We start from the raw sequence: 26,614 nt of genomic DNA, 5'->3' as shown, positions 1-26,614 counted from the left end.
GGGGCGAGATGGTTGCCAGATTTCCTGACAACACTTGTTTTAGCTGACACATGGAGGGTGTTCCATCCAGACAGTATCCAACACACAAGGCCCTAGTTGAGAGCATGGATAACTATTTCCAAGAGAATGAGGGTAAAGTTGACTCCTCCCAGATACTGTGGGAAGCATTAAAAATGGTGCTCCGAGGACAGGCACTCTCCCTAATAGCAGGTAAATGAAAAGACAAAATAAAGGACCTGATGAGTGTAGAGAGTGCTGTCCTTGACCTGGAGAGATGTTTGGAGGAGGGGGTTACGCCCGAAAAGACATACGCCCTACTGCTTAAAAGAGACTAATACAAGGCTGGTAAACAGTCAAAATATCGACTACAAAATATCGAATGGACATAATATTGAGTTTTACATATAGACTGGACAAAATATCGACTGGACAGAATATAGGCATCAAAAATATCGTTTTTAAGGTAAGTAATATAATATCGAATGTTAAAAATATAGACAGTTAAAATATCGAAGTATATAATATAGGTTATTAAAATTATCACATTTTTAATAATATCGAATATTTTATAGTGTTTTTTATGTTATTATATGTGTGAAAAGTGTGTATTTATGTTATGATTTATTTTAAATAATGAAATTTGTTTTTTTAATTTTGCGTAATTTAATTGTGGGTTTATAGGGGCATAGGGTGGGACGTAATTTAATTATAATTAATTAAATATGTAAATTTATTTATTGGTATTCATTTTTAATTAATTGTTAATTAATTTATATTTGGTAATTAATTACATTTTATTTGGCAATTAATTTTAATTAATTGATTTATTGTTAATTATGTTAATTTTACTAATTTATTTTCTGTAGCGGGTTGTGGGTGTATAGGGGAATAGGGTGGGAAGTATTTTAATTATAATTAATTAAATATGTAGATTTATTTATTGGTATTCATTTTTAATTAATTGTTAATTAATTTATATTTGGTAATTAATTACATTTTAATTGGCAATTCATTTTACTTCATTGATTAATTGCTAATTATGTTATTTTAAATAATTTATTTTCTGTAGTGGGTTGTGGGTTTATAGTGGAATAGGGTGTTAAGTAAATTATATATAATTAATTAAATAAACCAATTTATTTATTTGTATTTAATTTGAATTATTTGTTAATTAATTTTTAAATGTTAAAATATTAATTGTTAATTTGTAATGAATTTGTATTAATAGGTAAATAATTGTAATAATTAATTGTAATTTGTAATTTTAATTGATTAATTATTATATTATATTAAATTGGTAATTACTTTTAATTAATTTTTTATAGATATTAATTTATATTTATTGAAATAATATATGAAGTATTTAATTTCCCTACTATTGCGATCTCTGGAGTGGGAATAGTAATTTTTACCACTATGCTATCCAACGCTTTCCCTACTGTTGCACTCATTGGAGTGGGAATAGTAATTTTTACCCCTACGCTATCCAACGCTTTCCCTACTGTTGCACTCACTGGAGTGGGAATAGTAATTTTAACCCCTACGCTATCCAACTCTTTCCCTACTGTTGCACTATTTGGAGTGGGAATAGTAATTTTTACCCCTACGCTATCCAATGCTTTCCCTACTGTTGCACTCACTGGAGTGGGAATAGTAATTTTAACCCCTACACTATCCAATGCTTTCCCTACTGTTGCACTATTTGGAGTGGGAATAGTACTTTTAACCCCTACGCTATCCAACGCTTTCCCTACTCTTGCACTCACTGGAGTGGGAATAGTAATTTTAACCCCTACGCTATCCAATGCTTTCCCTACTGTTGCACTATTTGGAGTGGGAATAGTAATTTTTACCCCTACGCTATCCAACACTTTCCCTACTGTTGCACTCACTGGAGTGGGAATAGTAATTTTTACCCCTACGCTATCCAACGCTTTCCCTACTGTTACCCTATTTAGAGTGGGAATAGTAATTTTTACCCCTACGCTATCCAACGCTTTCCCTACTGTTGCACTCTTTGTAGTTGGAATAGTAATTTTTAGTCCTACGCTATACAACGCTTTCCCTACTGTTCCACCCACTGGAGTGGGAATAGTAATTTTTACCCCTACGGTATCCAACGCTTCCCCTACTGTTGCACCCACTGGAGTGCGAATAGTAATTTTAACCCCTACGCTATCCAACACTTTGCCTACTGTTGCACTCTTTGTAGTTGGAATAGTAATTTTTACCCCTACGCTATCCAACGCTTCCCTACTGTTGCACCCACTGGAGTGGGAATAGTAATTTTTACCCCTAGGGTATCCAACGCTTCCCCTACTGTTGCACCCACTGGAGTGGGAATTGTAATTTCAACCCTACGCTATCCAACTCTTTCCCTACTGTTGCACTATTTGGAGTGGGAATGGTAATTTTTACCCCTACGCTATCCAACGCTTTCCCTACTGTTGCACTCACTGGAATGGGAATAGTAATTTTAACCCCTACGCTATCCAACGCTTTCCCTACTGTTGCACTATTTGGAGTGGGAATAGTAATTTTAACCCCTACGCTATCCAACGCTTTCCCTACTGTTGCACTCACTGGAGTGGGAATAGTAATTTTAACCCCTACGCTATCCAACGCTTTCCCTACTGTTGCACTATTTGGAGTGGGAATAGTAATTTTTACCCCTACGCTATCCAACGCTTTCCCTACTGTTGCCCTATTTGGAGTGAAAATAGTAATTTTTACCCCTACGCTATCCAACGCTTTCCCTACTGTTGCACTCTTTGTAGTTGGAATAGTAATTTTTATCCCTACGCTATCCAACGCTTTGCCTACTGTTGCACACACTGGAGTGGGAATAGTAATTTTTACCCCTACGCTATCCAACCCTTTCCCTACTGTTGCACCCACTGGAGTGGGAATAGTAACTTTTTACCCCTACGCTATCCAACGCTTTCCCTACTGTTGCACCCACTGGAGTGGGAATAGTAATTTTTACCCCTACGCTATCCAACGCTTTCCCTACTGTTGCACCCACTGGAGTGGGAATAGTAATGTTTACCCCTACGCTATCCAACGCTTTCTCTACTGTTGCACCCACTGGAGTGGGAATAGTAATTTTTACCCCTACGCTATCCAACGCTTTCCCTACTGTTGCACCTACTGGAGTGGGAATAGTAATTTTAACCCCTACGCTATCCAACGCTTTCCCTACTGTTGCACTCTCTGGAGTGGGAATAGTATTTTTTACACTTCTGCTATCGTACGGTAATAATACATTATTTATATTATGTTACTATATATATATGTTTTAACAAATATGATTGTAAAATATTTTTCTTATTAATTTCATTAATTATTGAATTAATATAAGTTAATTTACCCCTTCCATGCTCATGACAGAACAGTTCCGTCATGAGCGTCGGTTGGCCTGTGCTTATGACAGAACCGTTCTGTCATGGTTCCATTTGTTCTTTAGAACCCTTCAGCACCGCAGCAGAATTTGCGCAGTGCTGAAGGGGTTAAGTATTTTTAGGTATATTTTTGTAATTAATTTTTAATATTAATTTAATTTAACACTGTTTTGAATAAAGTCGATATTTTTATAAACTATATTTTTGTAAACTATATTTTGTACTCGATATTTTTGTACTTACCTGTTTGTAGATACAAACTCGATATTCTGTCTATCAATATTTTGTCATCGATATTTTTGCTAGTCGATATTCTGTCCCTCGATATTATGTCAGTGATCCTACAAGGCTATAGCAACGGATAGGGTGGAGTCTGCTGCACGGGAATCAGAGTGCAGCGTATATGACCTAGGGGACAAGGCCAGGAAACTTCTGGCATGGTTAGGCAAAAGAGAAATGACTTCCAGATTGGTGCCGGAAATACTTGATAAAGATGGCCATATGCTCACAGACCCACAAGCAATAGTAAACACTTTCGCAGCCCATTATAGTATCATCTACAAATCGAACACACAACAAACCGAGGAGGACTCCCAGTCCATGGTCAGGGACATTGTCCTCCCTCACCTGCCACCCGAAGAGCAAGCCCTCCTAGACAGCGAATTCACGGATCTATGACGTTACAACGCGTTATTTTACAACGCAGACCGTTACATCGCAATTTTTACAACGCAGGATCCATTACAATGCATGCCATTACAACGCATGTCAATACATAGCAGATACTATTACAGCGCATGCCATTACATCGTAAGTATAGGCAAGTATATCTTTTAAAAAAAGTTAATTTAATTAATTTAAATTAATAAATATAATTAAAAAATTTTTAAAACAGTAATTAATTTAATTTGATTTAATTATTGTAATTTAATTAATATTAAAATTGTAATTAATTTAATTTATTTAATTTAATTTAATTAATGAAATATAATTAATTTATAAATAGTAAATAATATAATTTAATTTATTACAATAAATATAATTTAAATTAAATTAAAATAATAATTAATATAATTTAATTTAATATAATTAATGTAATTTAATTAATTTATATATTGTAAATATGATTATTTAATTTTAATAAATTAAATAAATAAAAAAATATGATTAATTTAATTTAATTTAAGTAATGTAATTTAATTAATTTTATAATTGTAAATATTGTAATTAATTTAATTAAATTAAATTAAATTAATTTAATTAATTTAATTTATTTAAAGTCGTAATACCCCTGTACCCCAAAAACAAAACCCAGCCCTAAAACCTAAAAATACCCCTGTACCCCAAAAACCAAACCTAGCCCTAAAACCTAAAAGTACCCCTGTACCCCAAAAAACAAACCCAGCCCTAAAACCTAAAAATACCCCTGTACCCCAAAAACCAAACCCAGCCCTAAAACCTAAAAATACCCCAGTACCCCAAAAACCAAACTCGGCCCTAAAACCTAAAAATACCCCTGTACCCCAAAAACCAAACCCAGCCCTAAAACCTAAAAATACCCCTGTACCCCAAAAACCAAACCCAGCCCTAAAACCTAAAAATACCCCTGTACCCCATAACCCAAACCTAGCCCTGAACCCTAAAAATACCCATAAACCCAAAACATATACCTCAGTACCCCAAAACATATACTCCTATACTCATACTTATTTTTTTTTAATTACTTAAATTAATATATATAATTAATTTTATAAAAATACATAAATTAATATTTTAATTTATTTTTAATATTAATTAAATTAATAAAATAATGTAAAATAAAATAAAATAAAAATTATATACTTACCTATACTTACGATGTAATGGCATGCGTTGTAATAGTATCTGCTATGTAATGACATGCGTTGTAAAGGCATGCATTGTAATGGTACCTGCGTTGTAAATGTTGCGATGTAATGGTAGTGCGTTGTAAAAGTTGCGTTGTAACGGTGCAATACCGAATTCACCAATGACGAAATAGCAATAGCGATTAGAAGCCTCCAAGCAGGCAAGGCATCAGGCCCCAACGGCCTACCAATCGAGCTGCATAAACTAGCGCCAAAAAAACTGGCCCTGCGACTGAGGGCTATGTTCACGGAGAATAGGGAGCGAGGAGAGCTGCTGCTAGACCAGCGTGTAGCCACAATAGTAACAATCTACAAAGAGGGCAAGTCCAAACTGGCTTGTGCATCATACAGACCTATCTCCCTTCTCAACGCAGAACCCAAAATTCTTGCTAAGGAGCTGGCCAACCGACTGATTAAAGTGATTGGTGACCTAGTCCACCCAGATCAGTCGGGCTTCATGCCCCGCCAGAATACAGCACTGAATCTCGGGCGATTGCATGGAGGGATGGGGAGGCTGGACATGTTAAGAGAACCGGCAATCTTTCTCTTGTTAGATTCCACAATGGCATTTGATACTATAGAGTGGCCCTACCTGTTTGAGGTACTAAAGAAGTTTGAATTTGGGGAGGGGTTCATCCGATGGATAAGGCTCTTTTACACCAAGCCCTTGGCACAGGTCATGGTGAATAACAGACAGGCAGCGCCTTTCGAGTTGGAACGTGGCACTAGGCAGGGGTGTCCCCTCTCCCCTCTTCTCTTTGCCCTGGTGCTCGAGCCCCTAGCAGCTTGGATTCGAAGGGACCCGGTCATACGTCGATTAAAATGGGCCCCCTCATGGGAGGACCGATCACTATATGCCGATGATATTCTGTTGTTCCTGGCCGCCCCCAAGAAGTCGCTGATTGCAGTACTAGACATATTCACAATTTTCGGGAGATTCCCCGGTTACTCAATTAATTGGAGTCAATCCCTACTATATGTACTGCACAGGACCGCCCCGCAATTCCAAGGGACTGCCCAATACAGGTCACTACAGAGGGCTTTCTAAACTTGGGAATATACATGATGTCTGACCCTCAACTCTGACATAGCCGGAACTTAACCCTGCTCTTGCATCGATTGAAACGAGACACAGCGGCTTGGAGGGCTCTCCCTCTCTCTCTCTTGGGAAGGGCAGCACTCTTCAAAATGATGTCTTTGCCCTGTTTTTTGTACGTATTACAGAACTTCCCGGACCTGGTATCGGCTAGCTATTTCAGAGAGATTGAGGGTTTGCAGTGAGAACTATTGTGGGACGGTAAGCCTAGGATAGCATTAGATAAACTCACACTCAACTGGTACAATGGGGGTATCAGCCTCCCGGATCTTAAAAAATACTATTGGGCTGGCCAGCTGGCAGCGATAAACCACTGCACATACCATAGAATAGACGACCCGGGCTACGCGTGGACCGCTGGGCTCCCGGGAGGGAACTATTACAGAGCCTTATATTCCAAACCGAAAGCTTTTCCCCTGATGGGACCGACAAAACAGTCAGTGCATATCTGGCACACAGCCACTAAGAGTCTAGGTTGGGAGTGGAATTTGATTGCAGCTACACCTCTTTGGGATTCTAAGATCCTAGGAGATCTTTGGAAGACAAAAGGTTTCGATAGGTAGGACCTTATCGGGATTTCAAACATTGGCGATTTATGGGTTAGGGGGACAGTGATATCATTTTCTGAACTGCAGCAGAAATATGAACTCTCAAATACAGAGTACTTCCCATATCTGCAGGTCCACCACTCATTGCAGTCACACATACTATTGGGCTTCTCTGTCCCGGAGTATGCTCCTCTTGAAGACAGATTGCTAGATGGCTACCTACCAGAAAAGACGATATCCCTCACCTATAGAAAACTGATTAATAATGTAGCAGAGCCTTTACAAGATCTTAGGGTAAAGTGGGAAACAGACGGACTTAAGCTGGACGACGAGGAGTGGCAGGAGGCCCTCTCCTCCCCAAGGGAAGTAGCCATATCGGCCAGACTGCGACTTGTCCAGCTCAAAATACTTCACAGAGTGTATATCATGGGGCCCTGCCTGGTTCGAATGGGGAGAACTGAGGAGAGTGTGTGCAGGCTTCAGTGTGGATCAGAGGGAACATTCATGCCCATAATATGGGCGTGTGATCGCATTCAGCGTTACTGGTGTCAAATTCATGCGGTTATGAGTGAAGTTTTACAACTAGAAATGCGCGTAGAGGCGAAACGATGTCTGACGAATGTATGGGAGCCTACAGACGTGAGAAGGATGGGCAGGATCTGGGTAACATTGGGACTGATGATTGCGAAAAGAAATATAGCTCAGCACTTGGGTGCCGCCCAGCCTCCTGTGCTAGCAGAATGGGAGAAAAATATGGACTGGTGCATGTTTAAGGAAAAGACTGTCTAGGTCGCAAGGTTTTGCCCGAATACGTACCGTGGCAATATTTGTAGTCCACCCCATAGCATTGACCTTGATGATCAAGAATTAATTTGATCAGTACATATCAACCTTTATGGGTGATATAAATTGCAGCCAAGCTTCGTGAATCAAAATTTGCCTAACATTGTAACGGTAAGTTTCAATTTTATTAAGGACTCGGAGGCAAGGATTATGCTTTTCTTCCTTCGCTTTAAATTATAAACCAAATCATAGCAGCCAGAAAAGCAATGTAAAAGTATTTTTCTTCCAGAACAAAGAAAAAACACCATATAAAACAATAATAAACAAATACATTGTGGTCCATGAACAACAAATCCCATCAATCCATGGGGGAACATTGCAGTATAGTCCTTCTACACTGTCCATGCCATGCCAATGAAAAGGTCCTCCATCTTATGAAGTCCTCCTCTTTCTTCGCACAAGTCATGCCTGAATCTCATTGGTCCTGTTTAGCACCATTGTTTCCTGCAATACAAGGAAAACCAGATGAGTTAGGCAAATTTCGATTCTATGTCAGGACCGGAGGCTCGGATTATGCTTATTCAAAGCTTACTCATCAATAACTGTGCCACATCCACCACTGGTTTAAAATAAAACCTCTTGAAGGTGGAATCGAAAGACCAATCTGTGGCACGCATGAGGTCCTCCAAACGGGCACCCAGAGAGAAAGCCTTAGATGCCATTGCACCCCTAGCCGAATGTGCCCCAAACTGTTTTGTATTAATACCCGCCTCTTGCATTACCCATCTCACCCATCTAACACTGGTAGGAGAGGAGACTGCTTTGTGCAGTTTCTGCAAGGCAATCAGAAGCTGCCGTTCATCCGGCGGGCGTAATTCAAGGGTCATATCCTCGTAGGATTTAAGACAATTCACCACACACAGGCCGGGTACGAAATCGTCTTCAAATCTGATTTGGTTCGACGACCAATTGTAAATGTATCCCCTTCCGGGAAAAAAACTCTTGCTGTAATATCCAAGGCGCGTATATCCGACACCCTGCGAAAAGAGACTAAACACAACAGCATGGCTAGCTTGGCGGAGATTTCTTTCAAAGAAAGGTTCCTATTCTGTGCCAAGACAAAAAAAGATTCAAGACCAAATTGACGTCCCAGAGGACCGAGTATCGTGGCTCAAGAGGCAACGAAAGACGGATCCCCCATAAGAGACGACAGAGTAATGGTTGTTCCCCAATCGGAGCACCGTCCACTGGACTATGGCCCGCAGAGATCGCTGAACGAATCGCATTAATAGAGCGGTAAGCCAGACCATCCGTAGCCAATTCAGCCAGGAAATTTAATGTGGGAACAATGCCGGCGACCACGGGATTCAGACCCCTTCGAAGACACCAACCCAGCCACTTAGTCCAAGCGGACCGATATCGTTTTGTTGTACTGTCCACCCAGGCCTTTGACACGAGATCTTGGGCCAATCCCAAAAGGCCTGGGAGCGACCAACGTCTCCGAAAAGCCTCCATGCCATGAGGCGTAGAGAATCCTGAAGAATGAGTTGGTGTTGCTCCCCGTCCGGATTCAGAAGGAGATGAGGAAGCGGGGGGAGTAGGATTGGAAAATCCCAAGAAAGTTCCAGAAGAACTGGAAATCACACTTGAGATCTCCAAAACGGCGTCACCACCACCACCTCTGTCCCCTGAAGCCGGATCCGGGCTGCCATCCGGGAAAGGCATAACCTGTCACGTTGCTCCAATCCTGAAGGAAGGCATCAGTTGCTCCTGCCAAGGGATCCGGTCTCCAGCTGAAGAAGCGCGGGAGCTGATGATCGAGGTGGGACGCAAAGAGGTCCACCGAAAACAGACCCCAGAGGTCGTCCAGCCACCTGTGACCAGAACATCCGACTTCCACAGGCTGGAATCCCTCAGATGCCTCGAGTGCTAATCCGCCACTTGGTTGGCTTGCCCCGTAAGGTATTCTGCCGTCACAGAGATTTGATGTGCCAAGCAATACTCCCAGAACTCCTTCGCTAGATCCGCCAAGGCTCGGGACCGGGGGCCTCCCAGACGGTTGACATAGCGGACCGCCGATATGTTGTCCATTTTCAACAGGACACATGCACTCGTCTGCTGCCTGGTCCAGCAGTGCACGGCGAATGAGCCCACCAGGAGCTCCAAACAATTGAACCTCTGCTCTTCTAATGACCAAACGCCGCAGCGGGCACCCCATCCGGACCTGCTTGCAGCCAATTCTATGACCAAGTCTGGGGCGGATCCGAAAATCGCACGCCCGTTCCAGGCCTCCCTGTGTGCCAACCACCACGCCATCTCCTCTTTTGCTTCCTCTGACAGGGGCACATATTGGTTGTAAGTTAATCCTTTTCAGAGGAGATGCGCCTTCAGGCGCTGCAAGGCTCGATAATGCAACGGACCCGGAAAAATTTCTTGAATGGACGACGACAGGAGGCCCACTACCCGGGCAATCTGCCGCAGTGAGGCCTGGGGCCTGGATATAGTCTAATGCAGTATATGTCAAATTTTGGCTATCTTGCGGGGTAGAAGAATCAAGGAAGCCTGGACGGAGTCCACAACAAATCCGAGAAAAAACAGACTTTGAGTTGGACAAAGGACCGATTTCGGCCCGTTGATGACAAATCCCAGGCTTTCCAGTAGGGACACCGTGCATTGTAGCTGGAATGTCAGCCTCTCATTCTTCCATCAAAGTGCATCTTGGGGCTAGTTCAAGGTTCAGAAGGTCGACAGCAGGTGCGTCTCTTTGGTCCGCTAGTGTTATCAAACAATAAAAGGTTTTTTCAGAGTCTTCCCACCAGTACGGCCGCCACCTCTGTCCTGGAATCTAAATCTTGTTCTGGCTCACCTGATGAGGCCTCCGTTCGAACCAATTCACAGGGCGGATTTAAAATTCTTGTCATTTAAGTTAGCCCTCCTTCTGACTCTAACCTCTGTTAGAAGAGTAGGAGAATTGCAAGCTCTCTCCATCCAAGAACCTTTTCTACAGTTCAGGAAGGATTCTATGTTTCTGAGAACCAATCCAAAATTTATCCCAAAGGTTCCGTCTGAATTCCATTTGAATGAACCAGTAGTTCTGAAATCCTTTTTTCCTCGACCTACGACACCAGTGGAACATTCTCTTCATTCTTTGGATGTCCAAAGATGTCTCAAATTTTATCTTGAGAGGACAAAGGATTTTAGAAAATCTTCTCAGCTTTTTGTGGCTTTTAATGTTCCACGGAAAGGACTTCCTCTTTCAAAGCAGGGGATTTCACGATGGATTACAAGTGCTATTGGTTACTGTCATAGGATAGCAGGAAAGCCTTTGGAGAGACAGGTTCGAGCTCATTCCACAAGATCTGTCTCATCTTCGGTGGCGCTCCTCTCTGGAGTCCCTAAAAGGACATTTGTAGAGCAGCAACATGGAGCAGCGCCCATGCCTTCACAAAACATTACTGTTTGGACTCTTTCATGAAGAGTGATGCAGCAGTAGGACAAGCTGTACTGAGGAATCTGTTCCAAAGAGAGGTGAGCTTTCCCTTCTATCCCTCCTTCCTATAATTGCACATTTTGTATCGCATAAGCTTTCTGCGTCTATTGTTCCAAGGTATATATGCTTACATGATGATTTCTATGTGGAAATGTTGTAATACTCTGATGTCAAAATGTGCATGGTTATTTTTTACTGCTAGCTACTCTGATACAAAGCATGGGAATCTATGAAAGTTCCAATACTGGGGCAAGAAAACAAGTTACTTACCTGTAACTTTGGTTCCCCAGTATTGGTAACTTTCATAGATTCCCATGCGCCCACCCTCCTCCCCGAGGAAAGCTCCGCCTTCAGCAAAAGCGGTTACTGTTACACAAAGACTGCGACAATCTGAACCTCTGAGGCTCTCTCCTGAGGGTTCTATGGGGTTGAGGCTGATCTGATTGGTTGTTGCAAACTTTGGTCTCTTTTACACAAAGAGGTAGATAGGTTACAAAATGAGATGAGGCCTAGGCCTTACTTTCTCTTTTGTACATACTGCTACGGTATTTATTGTTTACCGAGGCTCCCAGGCTGACGACGGGGAATGATACAAAGCATGGGAATCTATGAAAGTTACCAATACTGGGGAACCAAAGTTGCAGGTTAGTAACTTGTTTTCTTTCCTCCCCTCTGCCCTGCTTCAACCTGATCAATGCTGTAAAAACAGAAAGCATTTTTACCTGGATGGGTTTTAATATAGTGTTCGGCCATGGGGTATCTCATGTCACAATTAAGGATAGCCCTCCAGGGTACCTGAATGCGAAGCTTCAAACTTCTCAATTACATTTACCACAAAGGTGGTATTGCAGTTAATAAAAAGTCTGATCTTACATTTCGTTGATCTTTTATCACTAAGAGTAGTGTATTGGGTAACAAAGCGAACATCCCTGTCCTTTTCAATGTTCTTCTTTTTAACATTTGACTCAAATAGGGTTGCCTCCCTTTTCAGTGTTTGCAGTCTTCTCTCTGCTGTGTCCAAGACCCTCCTATCATAGACTCTTGCATCAGGTCTATTTTTGGCCTCAATGATGTTCCTATGAAACGTCCCTTCTTTACTGCAATGACGCCTGATCCGGACCCTCTACTCATAAAGGATATTTTTAATAAAGAGGAAGATAAATTCAACTATGATGTTTGTCTTTCACACTTATTATAGATACACATGTTCCTAGTAGAGGTGGACATCGTGCATGTTATTACAGTCCGTCTTACTTTGCTTACCCAGAACTTTATGTACAAAACAGATCTTCACTTTCGGGCTGAATTTAGCCCTGGAAAGTCTTCCTTGCACTTAGTGCAATGCACTGGAGCAACTACACTGGACTAATTCTTCATCATTTCTTTTACAGTTCCGCCACACATTAAGGGGCTCATTATGATTGCGGATTTTCCGCATCCTCCGGGCCGGCGGAAGCCACCGCCGGCCCGGAGGATGCAGAAAATCCGCAGCGGACCCACCAAAGACCCACCGCCACATTAGGATGGCTGGTGGGTCCTGGTTTCCGTCCGCAGCTTTTCCTCCGCGGTTGGCTTACAACCGCGGAGGAAAAGCACTAATCTGGTGATGGTGTCTCTCAGACACCGTCCGCCAGATTAGTATGTGCCAGCAAACATGCTTTTCCGCGGCGGCTTTTCCGCCGTGGAAAAGCATGTGTAACTTCACTGCGGGGGGCCCGTTGCGGGCCCCCTAGGTGAAGGGGGGGTGAGGGGTGCACATGGGGGGTACCTATGGTACCCCCCTGCATTTGTATGCAGAAGCGGCAGGCACCGCGCGGTGCCTGCCTCTTTCTGCATGCAAATGCAATGCGTGCATTTTTAACATTGCCGCGGGTGCAGCTTGAAGCCGCACCCGCCGCAATGTTAAAAATAGAGGATGTGACCGCCACCCTGGCGGTCACATCCTAATCGCACGGGAGGGGACTCCGCAGCCCATGCGGACGTCCCCTCCTCCTCAATTTTTTGTATTTTTTTTGTGCTTTTTGTTAAAGTCCTGTGTCTGTTTGTATTGTATTTTACTTATGATTTGAGAATCCTTAAGTTTGATTCAGTGTCTTTTAACATGTCATTTTCAGCCCTGATGAAGTTCTCCAAGGGAGAACGAAATGCGTTGCCTGAGCCTAATGCTCTATTATCATATGAGAAATACCAATTTGGAATAAAGACTTTTTATACAACAAAAGCATCTTGGACTTCATTTCCTGGTGCACACCCACTTACGACTAAAATTTCAGTATCTGGAACACAGAGTCACCACGTAACAGCTGGTGCCAGGGTATCGTCGTGCAGGACTGTTTTGAATTTAGGAAACTTGCGTGAGGTGCAGATCCTACAGTCCACTGTTGAAGCTCTTCCTATCTGTAAAATACCTCAACCTTAGTTAAATTTGAGCAGGTCATACCTGCCACAATTTAACAGGAAACGTGTACGGTATTTATTGTACCATCGGTATTTTGGTCCGTTCAACAACAAAGTTTGCATGTTATTCCGCAGAAACTGCATTAAGTACTATTTATCGCACCAGAGAAATAATGTACCCTTTGTTATTGGTATTTATCAGGTGTGATAATTGACATATATGCTTGTAATCAGGACCTTAGAGGCTGATCACATGTAAAATTGTAATCATGTTCCAGCAATAAATTCCTTTTTCTTGCTGAATCACGAATACAAATGTCTAGGTTTTGCCTAGGTGATTGCTAGGTGCAATACAAAATAGGCACATTGGCAAAAGCATGAGGAAATCATACCTAGTTAATGGCCCAAACATCGGGAAAACATGTGATGATTTTGCATTCCTTTTATTATTAATTATCTTGCAATTGCATCTGAATGGTGCTGTTATTGGGCATGGAAATGGTAATGCTAGATGTGGACTAGCCACCCACATTTACCATACAATTTGTGATTCCCCCTATCTAAGAAGATATGTTTGTTGACATGAATGTCATCTGTCTCCTTTTTATTTTGTTTATGATATATTTCTGCTTCTCTTCTTGATTGTGATGACTTTAATATTGTCAAGTACTTCTGAAAGATTAAACTCACATTGTCTCTGCCAGAAACTTTTTGGTTTAACCAGAGTTGTCAAAGATTAGCTTAGAACTCAGTTTGTTTACCTGGTGTTCTCGTGCAGGATTGGTTTCGCTATCGCCCGTCGCCTGGCACAACAGGGCGCCCATGTGGTTGTGAGCAGCCGGACGCAGGAGAACGTAGACAGAGCAATCCAAGAGCTCAAGTCAGAAAACCTGTCTGTGTCAGGAACCGTCTGCAGTGTTGCAAACAGAGACCATAGGAAAAACCTTGTGGAATTGGTGAGTGGAAACTTTACACAAACTCAATTGAACCCAAGAGAGACCATGAATGATACCTCCTTGTAGAGAGAGGATAAATTAACAGCGCACGGCTAGTTCTAGGCGAATCTCTGACAGAATATCGAGACACAGGATATCGACAGACAAAATATCGACGCTGGAATATCGAAGGCAATTATATCGACACCCTATCTACAACATGGTAAGTACAAAAATATCGAAACTAAAATATCGATGTTAAAAATATTGTAATTAAAAATATCGGGGTTTTTTCGTTGTAAAAAAAGAAATATAAAGTAAATAATACATTTATATCATTTTAACTTATGTAAAAATTATTTTAGAATGTTTAAAATTAATAAATAATACTGTTACACTTTTAATTAAAATTAAACATACAATATGTAATATATATTTAATTAATTATAATATTTATAATTTTTTAATTAATTTAAAAATATTAACAAATACTATAAATTACAAATACATCAACACTCATAAAATAATAAAATAAATAATAATGAATATTTATATTTAATACATAAAAACAATAAAATATACTTTCAATATTAAAAAAATTAATTAAACACAACATTATGCAACATAATAAAAATATTATGAAATACATAAATAAATATAAATTATATTGGATAGCGTAAGGCTAAAAATTACTATTCAAACTCCATAGGGTGCAACAGTAGGGAAAGCGTTGGATAGTGTAGGGGGTAAAATTACTATTCCCATTCCAGAGAGTGCAACAGTAGGGAAAGCGTTGGATAGCGGGTGGGTAAAAATTACTATTCCCACTCCAAAGGGTGCAACAGTAGGGAAAGAGTTGGATAGTGTAGGGGGTAAAATTACTATTCCCACTCCAGAGAGTGCAGTAGTAGAGAAAGCGTTGGTTAGCGGGTGGGTAAAAATTACTATTCCCACTCCAGTGAGTGCAACAGTATGGAAAGCGTTGGATAGCGTACGGGTAAAAATTACTATTCCCACTCCAGTGGGTGCAACAGTAGGGAAAGTGTTGGATAGCGGGTAGGTAAAAATTACTATTCCCACTCCAATGAGTGCAACATTAGGGAAAGCTTTGGATAGCGTAAGGGTAAAAATAACTATTCCAACGCCAAAGGGTGCAGCAGCAGGGAAAGCATTGGATAGTGTAGGGAGAATAATTACTATTCACACTCCAGAGAGTGGAACAGTAGAGAAAACATTGGATAGCGGGTGGGTAAAAATAACTATTCCCACTCCAGAGAGTGCAACAGTAGGGAAAGCGTTGGATATCAGCTAGGTAAAAATTACTATTCCCACTCCAGTGAGTGCAACAGTAGGGAAAGCGTTGGGTAGCGTAAGAGTATAAATTACTATTATCCAGTATTGGGGTAGCTTTCATAGATTCACATGCCTGAATAATTCCCGGTCGCCGAGGTGGGAGTCCCACGGTAAATAAAAAAGCAGTGCCAAAAGCACTTTGTAGTAGTAGGCCCTAGAAAAGGCCTGAGGCCTAGATTATAGTAGCCTATCTACCTCATTATGCTAAAAAGACCAAAGTCTTTGCTCCAACCAATCAGCTTACAGCACCCTCTAGAACCCTCTCTGGAGAGCCAGCTCTCCTCAGATTTTCACCGCACGTCGTGTGGAAGGGAGTCTCCCTGAGTCTTGACTCAGCTTTTCTTCAGAGCTTCAAGATGTCTGACAAGAAGGCCTTGTTTAGACCTTGCAGAACCTGCGAGAAGAAGAGGGTCCATGTGGATGACCAGCATAAAGACTGCATTTATTGCCTTTATCACAAACATGAGGAAAAACATTGTAAGATCTGCCGCACCTTCCCTTCTAAGACCTTAAGGGATAGGGAGGCCAGAGTCCTTTCGTGGCTTAAATCCTCTTCCACGGAGGATGATGAAAGAGCCTCTACCTCTAGCAAGAGGGCGAGGTCTCAAGAGGATAAGACAAGTGAGGGGAGAAAACATGCAAAAACCTCCCACTTCACTTCAGGCTCTTCACAGAGATCTCAACATTCTGTCTCTGGAGCCTCAGCCACCAACGATTCCTCGAAGAAAACCATGAGTAAGAGTTCTACTGTCTCCTCACCAGTGACTACTATTGCTACTTCAACCTCCTCTTCTACGGCTATGATGTCCACTACATCTATTACTTCACCTATTGTGTCTACAAAGATTTGTATTGTGGCTAAAAGAACTCTCGTAGACGACTCGTCGACGAAGACATCATCGTCAACGAAGCCTTCGTCTAAAAAAAGCCCGTCGACGAAGTCATCTACGCCACCGTCGATGACTGTCTTATCGACGAAGAAAGCATCGACGACGAATCCGTCGATGGCTGTCCCATCGACTACCGTCCCGTCGATGGTAGCTCCGTCGAGTCTATCGACGACGGTCCCGTCGACGTCGAGCCCATCGACGACGGTCCCGTCGACGGCAAGACCACCGACGACGATCCCTTCGTCGTCGACCTTGTCGACGATAAATCCGTCGACGTCCTCGTCGACGATAAACCCGTCGACTACGGCATCTTTTCAGCTGGCCGCTGCACCTTTGTCACCGGTGCCATCCAAACTGATGGATTCAGCTTTACTGAAGCCTATTGCTGGGAATCAGACTTTTTGTACGCCATTTTCAACAAAGAACTTTCAACTTTCAACTCGTATCTTACAAGAGGCAACAAGGTTCTTATATGTCGCCACTTATGCCCTCTCATCTTCTAGAATCTTACTCCGATGATGAAGAGGATGATTTTGAGGACGATGATAATGAAGGAGCTTTTGGTGTGGCGCATCACCCATCTGATCTCATCATCAATTGTCAAGATGATGATGAAGACGACACTTACACTGAGCATTACTACCAGGAGGAAATATTAGTCCCTCATGCATTGGAACATCAGAGACGGCCTAAGGTCTCAGAAGTCACTCATTTACCGCCTACTTTGATACAGGACTTACAGGACTTACAGGCTATGCTGGCGGACTATAAACAATGCTTTCCGCCACAAATGCCTCAGCCTAGTACTTCTGTTCCTCCACCTCAAATTCCACCGCTTTCTCCAGTCGTGGAACCTACGCCACCTGAATTGCCTCCACAAACCCCGGATACGTCATCAGAAGAGGAAGTAGAAGACGGAGAGTTGCCTAACGTACCTTCATCAGATACATGGGATGATTACGTTATCCCCATGCCATCCCCTCCGACTCCTCAGCCTTCAGATTCACCGCCTGAAGGTGAGGGTGGGTTCCACAATCTGATGCAGAGAGCATCAAACAGATTTAAACTCCCGGTGACAGTGGATCAAACGGAGTGCTTTCTTCATGATTTTATAGAGGAAACAAGGAAGGTGTCTAGAGCCATTCCTATCATTGACTACATTTGGAAAGAGGGCCTAAAGATAATGAAAAACCCCGCTTCTGTGCCTGCTGTGTTGCCAAGAATTGAAAAGAAGTACCGTGCCCCGCTCACTAGTCCGGCGTGCCGTATTGGTCGTATTGAGAGAGTAATCTCTCAGGCTGCACAACAAAGGTCGAAGAACCCAGCTACCCCTATTTCTACACCACCTGATAAAGAGGGACGACGCTTAGACCTTATTGGAAAAAAGTTTTCCACCATGGCTGCAGCATCCATCATAGCGGCGAATTCTTTGGCGATTATGGGGCGCTATGATCGCCAGATGTGGTCCGAAATGGCTGGTTTCATAGAGCTGATTCCAGAGGACAAGAGGCAGGAAGCGCAGAAAATATTAATGGAAGGAGAGCGCGCAGCGGCGGAATCCATCGACTGCGCATTAGATATTGCGAACACAAATTTCAGACAGTTAGCCGGAGCGGCTGTCTTAAGGCGCCAAGGGTGGTTGAAAGCCACTACCTTTAGAGGTTCAATTGAAAGTACTGGACATGGCATATGACGGAGAGTCCCTCTTTGGGAAACATGTCGACGAAGCTCTCCAAGTGATTAAAACGGATACAGATACAGCAAAATCGCTAGGGTCATTGCAGTATAAAAGAGGATCATTCAGAGGAGCAAGAGGACGCGGTTATTCGTCCAGAGGAAATTATTATCAGCAAGGCAGGCAATATCAGCAGTAATACCGCCAGAACTATCAGTCCTCATATCACCAGTCTGGATCGGCTGGTTTCTCTTGCCAAGGAGGAAGAAGGCGCACAAACAATCAAGGACGAAACTAAGCATGGGCGCAAAATCCATTCTGCTCGCGGATTTTGCAGATTTTTGGCAAATTCGCAATCCGCGAACTCCCGTGAATTTGCCGAAAATCCGCGAATCCGGGAGCGGAACGGATCCGGGGGGCAAAAGTTCAAGCTTCAAGCTTGTAACTATTCTAGAATGGCGCCAGCAAGCTGCCAGCGCCATTCTAAAATAGATACTAAGTTAGCTTCAACAGGAAGCACTAATAGAAGCAGGTGCTCGAGGTTAACTGAATTCGAGCACCTGCTTTATTTTATCTATTAGTGCTTCCCGATGAAGCTAACTTAGTAACTATTTTGGAAAGGCGCTGGCAACTTGCCGGCGCCGTTCGAAAATAAAACAGGAGAGGGGCAGAGGGCAGAAGGGCACAAAGACGAGTGTTGCAGAGGGCAGAAGGGCACAAAGACGAGTGTTGCAGAGGGCAGAAGGGCACAAAAACGAGTGGGGCAGAGGGCAGAATGGCACAAAAACGAGTGGGGCAGAGGGCAGAAGGGCACAAAAACGCGTGGGGCAGAGGGCAGAAGGGCACAACAACGAGCGGTCTCGCAAAAAAAAACCTGCGAACACGCAAAGCGCCCCTCGAACACGCAAAGCGCCCCGCGAACACGCAAATCGCCCCGCGAATACGACAACAACAAAAAATCCGCAAATTCGCAAAAATTCGCGAATTGCGGATTCGCAAAATTTGCCCATGCTTAGAAGAGACAATCACAAGAAGCAGTGAAGTCAATTGGGCGCCGCTTTCAGTCCCCTACCTTCCCGTGGGCGCGAAGATATCTGCCTTCCAACAACAATGGCATTAAATAACAACGGATCAGTGGGTGTTGGACCTGGTCCAACATGGTCACACCCTGGAGTTCATCACCAAAGCTCCAACAACTCCGCCCAGGGGTCCCCCTCCCCCTCGTCTTCACTTATTGATCAAGGAAGTTCAAGCAATGCTTCTCAAGAACGCAGTAGAGAAGGTTCCAATCCATCAGAGAGGGGCAGGTTTCTATTCCCGTTTTTTCCTCATAAAAAAGAAATCAGGGGAATGGCGACCGATCCTAGACCTACGCAGTCTGAACAGATATCTCATGAAGCAGGGATTCCGAATGGTCACCCTCTCGGACATTCTCAACTGCCTCAACGAGGGAGATTACATGGCTTCCTTGGACATGGAAGATGCATACTTCCACATCCAAATCCACCCAAAGCATCGAAAGTACCTCCGTTTCACTGTCGCTGGCGCCCATCATCAGTTCAAGGTTCTCCCATTTGGCCTCAAGTTGGTCCCAAGGATTTTTAGAAAGTGCCTGGCTCCTGTGGCAGCAGCTCTTCGGGCAGCAGAGGTACAGGTCTTCCTGTATTTGGACGACTTGCTAGTCAAAGGTCCGTCAAAGGCCAAAGTGAAGTACGACATTACAAAATGCCGCAATCTCTTTACATCGCTAGGCCTCACAATCAACAAGAGCAAATCTCAATTGGTTCCGAAGCAGAACCTGCTGTTCCTAGGAGCTTGTCTGGACACAGTAGAATGCAAAGCATTCTTGTCTCGAGAGAGACAACTCCGACTACAGGCTTTGGCCATAAAACTGTCAAGAAAAAGGTCACTTTCAGTTCGCCTATTTGCATCACTTCTGGGGATGTGCTCTTCGGCCATCAACCTCATTCCATTGGCGCGGCTAAAGATGCAGCCTTTACAGGAAGAGCTACATCGTCAATGGCATCAAGAGACAGGCTCATTCGAGGACAGCATCACAGTAACCAACAGGATGATGCATGCACGTCAATGGTGGACTCAGCTCAGCAATCTGGAACAGGGGCTCTCATTCTTGCAGACTCCTCTGGATTTCATTCTGACGACAGATGCGTCCATGGAGGGCTGGGGAGGTCATCTCCAGGACTTACAGGTGCAAGGAAAATGGTCTCAAAAGCACAAAAAATGCCACATCACCAGTCTAGAGTTGAAAGCCATTTTTCTTTCTCTTCAAGCGCTCCTCCCCAGGATAGCAGGATCCTCAGTCCTGGTCAGAACGGACAACACTACCAGCATGTTTTATATAAACAAGCAAGGGGGAACGAGATCAGCAACATTATCCAGGGAAGCCCAAGAGTTATGGCAATGGTTAACAATTCACAACATAACTCTCAAGGCGGAACACGTCAGAGGTCTCACAACACCTTAGCTGACAAACTGAGCAGATCCTTGTCAGATTGCCACGAGTGGGAACTGCACAACAACCAGTTGAGCAAGGTGTTTCAGAGATGGGGCAAGCCGAAGTTGGATTTATTTGCAACCCAACAGAACAAGAAATGCCGGTACTACGCCAGCAGGTACCCTCAACAGGGATCAAGAGGGAATGCCCTGTCCATGCGATGGTCAAGGATTTATGCTTACGCTTTTCCTCCGATCCCTTTTATTCCACGAGTGGTACGCAAGATGAAGTTGGAGAGTTGCCGCCTTCTCCTAATTGCTCCCAAGTGGCCTAGCCAGTATTGGTTTCAGGAGCTTATGCTACTCTCACAGGAGCCACCGATCAGGCTGTTGGTAACCCCAACGCTACTGTCACGCAACGAGGGTCAGATACTTCACCCAGACCCTCAATCGCTGAAATTGCACGCATGGCTCCTAACTTCCTAGAGTTTGAACATCTCCAAATTCCTCAGGACTGCCGAGACATTTTAAAGAAAGCAAAAGCCCAGAGTGCATTAAAAACGTATCGTCACAAATGGAAGCGCTTCTGCGCTTGGTGCATCTCAAACGCTTTACACCCTATAGAAGCGCCAGCAGAAAAAATACTGCCCTATTTATTGCATTTGGCGCGTTCTGGTCTTTCTTTTTCTTCAATAAAGGTCCACTTAGCAGCCTTATCCAGATAAAGAAAAATGGCTAACACTCAATCGCTCTGCTCTTCATCGCTAATTAAACAATTCATGAGAGGTCTTTTCCGGGCTTATCCTCCAGTAAAGCCCTCACCACCGGAATGGGAGCTCAACACTGTTCTCTCACAGCTGATGAAGCACCCGTTCAAACCCATCCATAAAGCTGGCCTAAAATTCTTGACATGGAAGGTTGCTTTGTTATTAGCACTAACTTCCGCCTAAAGAGTGGGAGAGATTCATGCCTTCACTATAAAGGAGCCCTTTTTGCATTTCTCTCAGGACTATGTCACTTTGCGGACGAATCCAACATTCATACCGAAGGTGCCTTCCCAGTTTCATCTAAATGAGCCAGTCAAGCTGAAAGTTTTTTTTCCAAATCCTACAACCCTGGCTGAAAAAACATTGCATTCTTTAGACATCAAACGATGCTTAAAGTTCTACCTCCAAAGAACCAAGACTTTAAGAAAATCAGATCAACTGTTTGTAGCTTATGGCCAGACTACATTGGGTAAAGCGGTCACTAAAGCCACAATTTCCAGGTGGATAGCCTCCACCATTCAGTTCTGTCATATCAAGGCTAACCGACCGTTGACAAGGTCTGTTCGATCTCATTCCACAAGAGCTGTAGCAGCGTCTGCAGCTTTGTTTGCAGGAGTGACGCTTGAGAACATTTGCCGTGCTGCGACATGGAAAAATGTCCACACGTTTACAAGACACTATTGCCTGCAATCAGCAAATCAGGATGATGCGGCAGTGGGCCAAGCTGTTTTACGTCACATGTTTCCATAAGAAGTACATTCAGGTATTTACGTTGACTTTTATATAAAGTATATACAATTCAGTATATGGTTTATAATGTGCAGACACATTTAACATATTATGTGTTTCTATGGTGTATAAGTTCCTTTCCGGTAGGAAATTGCACAATTTTCAATGTTGATTCTGATCATGATTTGTTAATACATCAATCTTTATACAATTGAAGGTTGTTAACTATGCGTTCATGGGGGTGCACTGCAATAAGTCTCCCACCATCCGCAAACGACTTTACCTGGCTTACTGCTTGCTATTCTGATTCAGGCTTGTGAATATATGAAAGATACCCCAACACTGGATAAGAAAACAAGTTACTTACCTGTAACTTCAGTTATCCAGTATTGGTATCTTTCATAGATTCACATGCACCCACCCTCCTCCCCGGAGAGTCAGTTCTCTAAGTTCCGGATACTTGTTCCCACTTGTGCTACGAAAATCTGAGGAGAGCTGGCTCTGCAGAGAGGGTTCTAGAGGGTGCTATAAGCTGATTGTTTGGAGCAAAGACTTTGGTCTTTTTAGCATAATGAGGTAGATAGGCTACTATAATCTAGGCCTCAGGCCTTTTCTAGGGCCTACTACTACAAAGTGCTTTTGGCACTGCTTTTTTTATTTACCGTGGGACTCCCGCCTCGGCAACGGGGAATGATTCAGGCATGTGAATCTATGAAAGATACCAATACTGGATAACTGAAGTTACAGGTAAGTAACTTGTTTTCTTTCAACTCCAGTGAGTACAACAGTAGGAAAAGCGTTGGATAGCGTAAGGGTAAAAATTACTATTCCAACTCCAAAGGATGCAACAGTAGGAAAAGCGTTGGATAGTGTCAGGAGTAAAATTACTATTCCCACTCCAGAGAGTGCAACAGTAGGGAAAGCGTTGGATAGTGGGTGGGTAAAAATTACTATTCCCACTCCAGTGAGTGCAACAGTAGGGAAAGCGTTGGATAGCGGGTGGGTAAAAATTACTATTCCCACTCCAGTGAGTGCAACAGTAGGGAAAGTGTTGGATAGCGTACGGGTAAAAATTACTATTCCCACTCCAGTGGGTGCAACAGTAGGGAAAGCGTTGGATAGCGGGTAGGTAAAAATGACTATTCCCACTCCAATGAGTGCAACAGTAGGGAATGCGTTGGATAGTGTAGGGAGAATAATTTCTATTCACACTCCAGAGAGTGCAACAGTAGAGAAAACATTGAATAGCGGGTGGGTAAAAATAACTATTCCCACTCCAGAGAGTGCAACAGTAGGGAAAGCGTTGGATAGCGTAAGGTTAAAAATTACTATTCCAACTCCAAAGGGTGCAACAGTAGGGAAAGCGTTGGATAGTATAGGGGGTAAAATTACTATTCCTACTCCAGAGTGTGCAACAGTAGGGAAAGCGTTGGATAGCGGGTGGGTAAAAATTATTATTCCCACTCCAGTGAGTGCAACAGTAGGGAAAGTGTTGGATAGCGGGTGGGTAAAAATTAAGGGTGGGCGGGCAGCTACGCTCCGTGCACGGAGTGTGCGTAGTGCCGGCTTCTACGCATTTTGCGTAGCAGGCGTAGAATTCGGCACTACGCACACTCCGCAGACGGAGCGTAGCTGCCCGCCACCCGCCTCCCTCCCGCCCTCCCTAAATACTTTAATTTAAATGTGTAAAAGAATTAAAAGGCACTTACCTTGCCCGCTGCTGCCCGCCGCGTCCCCGGTGCTCGCTCTCTTCGTCGCTGCCGTCTTGGGTACTAATGCGCATGCGCGGCCGCCCGCGCATGCGCATTAGTACCCAAGATGGCGGCGATGAAGAGAGGGTGCCCCGGAGACGCGGCGGGCAGCGGCGGGCAAGGTAAGTGCCTTTTAATTCTTTTACACATTTAATTTAAAGTATTTAGGAAGGGCGGGAGGGAGGCCTGCGGTGCGTAGTGGGGCTACGCGGAGTACGGAGGTGGGCGTAGTTTCTCGCCCACTTCACGTAGCTCCGCGAAGCCCCACTACTCCCACTACGCCCAGGGTTAGTAAAAATTACTATTCCCACTCCAGTGAGTGCAACAGTAGGGAAAGCGTTGGATAGCCTACGGGTAAAAATTACTATTCCCACTCCAGTGGGTGCAACAGTAGGGAAAGCGTTGGATAGTGAGTAGGTAAAAATGACTATTCCCACTCCAATGAGTGCAACAGTAGGGAATGCGTTGGATAGTGTAGGGGTAAAATTACTATACTTAATCCAGAGAGTGCAACAGTAGGGAAAGCTTTGGATAGCGTGGGGGGAAAAATTACTGTTCCAACTCCAAAGGGTGCACCAGTAGGGAAAGCTTTGGATAGCGTAGGGGGAAAAATTACTATTCCAATTCCAAATGGTGCAACAGTAGGGAAAGCGTTTAATAACATAGATTTTTATTTTAACCACTTGGATGCTATGGTGCTTCTGGTGCCACAATGTAATTTCCATTGAAATCAATGGAAACTCCATGACGAGTTACCCTTGTCATTAGCGGCGAAGAGGTTAACATACTTCTAAGTAATGTTTATATTTGGAATAATGTATAATTAATTTTTTTAATACATCAGCATCAATAAAAAACAAGTAATAATTAATAAAACCAATTACATTTGAATGATTTATTGACAATAAATTAACAACAAACACCAATAAATAATATTTATTAAATATTACTCACCAAATAATAAATATTAAATAATAAATCATTTATCATAACAATAATATATTATTTACATTTAAATCAATATTAAAAATTAAAATACATTATACAAATTAATATTTTTTGTAAAAAATGTTTAACAATTAATTAATTAATTTTTCTAGTTATTAAAAAAAAGTATTACAAATTACAATAATTAATTGCCAATTAATAATTAATTACAAAATAAATTATACATAAATAAATATTTTATTAATTACAATTAAATTACTTCCCACCCTATTCCCCTATAAACCCACAACCCGCTCCAGTACTAAAACATATAATTTACTTATAAATAAATGTATTAATATATAAATTTAATACACATATAATATAAATTATTTAAAAAACTTAACTAAAACATATAACACATACATAATAAAAAACAAAAAAATAATACAAATATCGATATTAGTGTCATCGAAATTAGTTACATCGATATACATGCTATCGATATTACTAACTTCGATATTACTTACATCGATATAAAGAATTTCGATATTACTTACCTTAGGGTCGATATTCTTGACATCGATATTCTGCACCTTCGAAATTTAAAACACAATATTTTGGTAAGTCGAAATTTACAACTCGATATTTTGAGTGTGTGCCGTTCTAGGCATAGATCATTTTTCAAACCTTGAGCACAGAATACCATTGAAAGATGCGTTTTATTCTAAGAAAAGTGAGAATGAAATCAATAGATTTATGAGCAAAGATAAAGGGCTAGATGTATAAACCACCAAATTGCAAATCGCAAATTGCTTCGCATTTGCGACTCGCAATTTGGGTTGCACAACAGTGTCTTAGACACTGTTTGCAATTCCCAATGGGTTGCAAATTGCATGCCTAATGCTTATTATTGAGGCTGTCGAATTTGCGACCCCATTGGGAATGGCAGGCACTCCCAGTGATGGTGGCCTGCTGGGGTCAGCAGACCATGTCTGGGACTGCTTTTAAATAAAGCAGTTTTTTTTAAATGCATCCCGTTTTCCTTAATGTGAAACGGGATGCATGTAAAAAATAAACATGAAACTTTTCAATTTCGTTTTTTAAGGGCAGGCAGTCCCTGGGACCACTGCCTGCCTTAAAAAATATTTTGAGAGCTACTCACAAAGAGTAAGGGCTCCTCTGGAGACCCCTTACCGTTTGCAAGGGGTTTACCACCCTTCTGTGAAGGGTGGTAAACTGTGACTGTGTTGCTACCCCAATTGCGGTCACAAAACAGTCATACATAGCTTCAGGAGTCTCTGTTCCTTGGAACACCTCTTCCTAATAGCGAGTTGCTAATCCAATTTTGCGAGTTGCAAATTGATTTGCGACTTGCAAAATAGGATTAGTACATAGGCCACTTGTTTTTTTCCGGTCGCATACGGGTTTAAAACCCATTTGCGCCCACAAAAAAAGGTAGTACATCTGGCCCTTAGTCCCTTGAAGACCAAGCACAAGTCTGTGTCTTAAATTGTGTTCATTAAATGTGA

General features: G+C 42.6%; 1 protein-coding gene across 1 annotated transcript in view; it reads left to right on the top strand.

Annotated features, from left to right (window-relative positions):
* Window positions 1-26,614, top strand: part of LOC147684076 (dehydrogenase/reductase SDR family member 4-like) — a 331,848-nt gene that overhangs the window by 63,129 nt on the left and 242,105 nt on the right. Inside the window, exon 4 of the mRNA XM_086942598.1 lies at window positions 14,380-14,557. Within this exon, the coding sequence (XP_086798724.1) occupies window positions 14,380-14,557 (178 nt within the window). The remainder of the gene's footprint in view (window positions 1-14,379; window positions 14,558-26,614) is intronic.

The sequence above is a fragment of the Lissotriton vulgaris genome, chromosome 11 (genome assembly GCF_964263255.1).
Source record: "Lissotriton vulgaris chromosome 11, aLisVul1.2, whole genome shotgun sequence".
NCBI classification, from domain to species: domain Eukaryota; kingdom Metazoa; phylum Chordata; class Amphibia; order Caudata; family Salamandridae; genus Lissotriton; species Lissotriton vulgaris.
The sequence above is the reverse complement of the archived record's forward strand: the minus strand, read 5'-3'. Positions and strand labels throughout refer to the sequence as shown.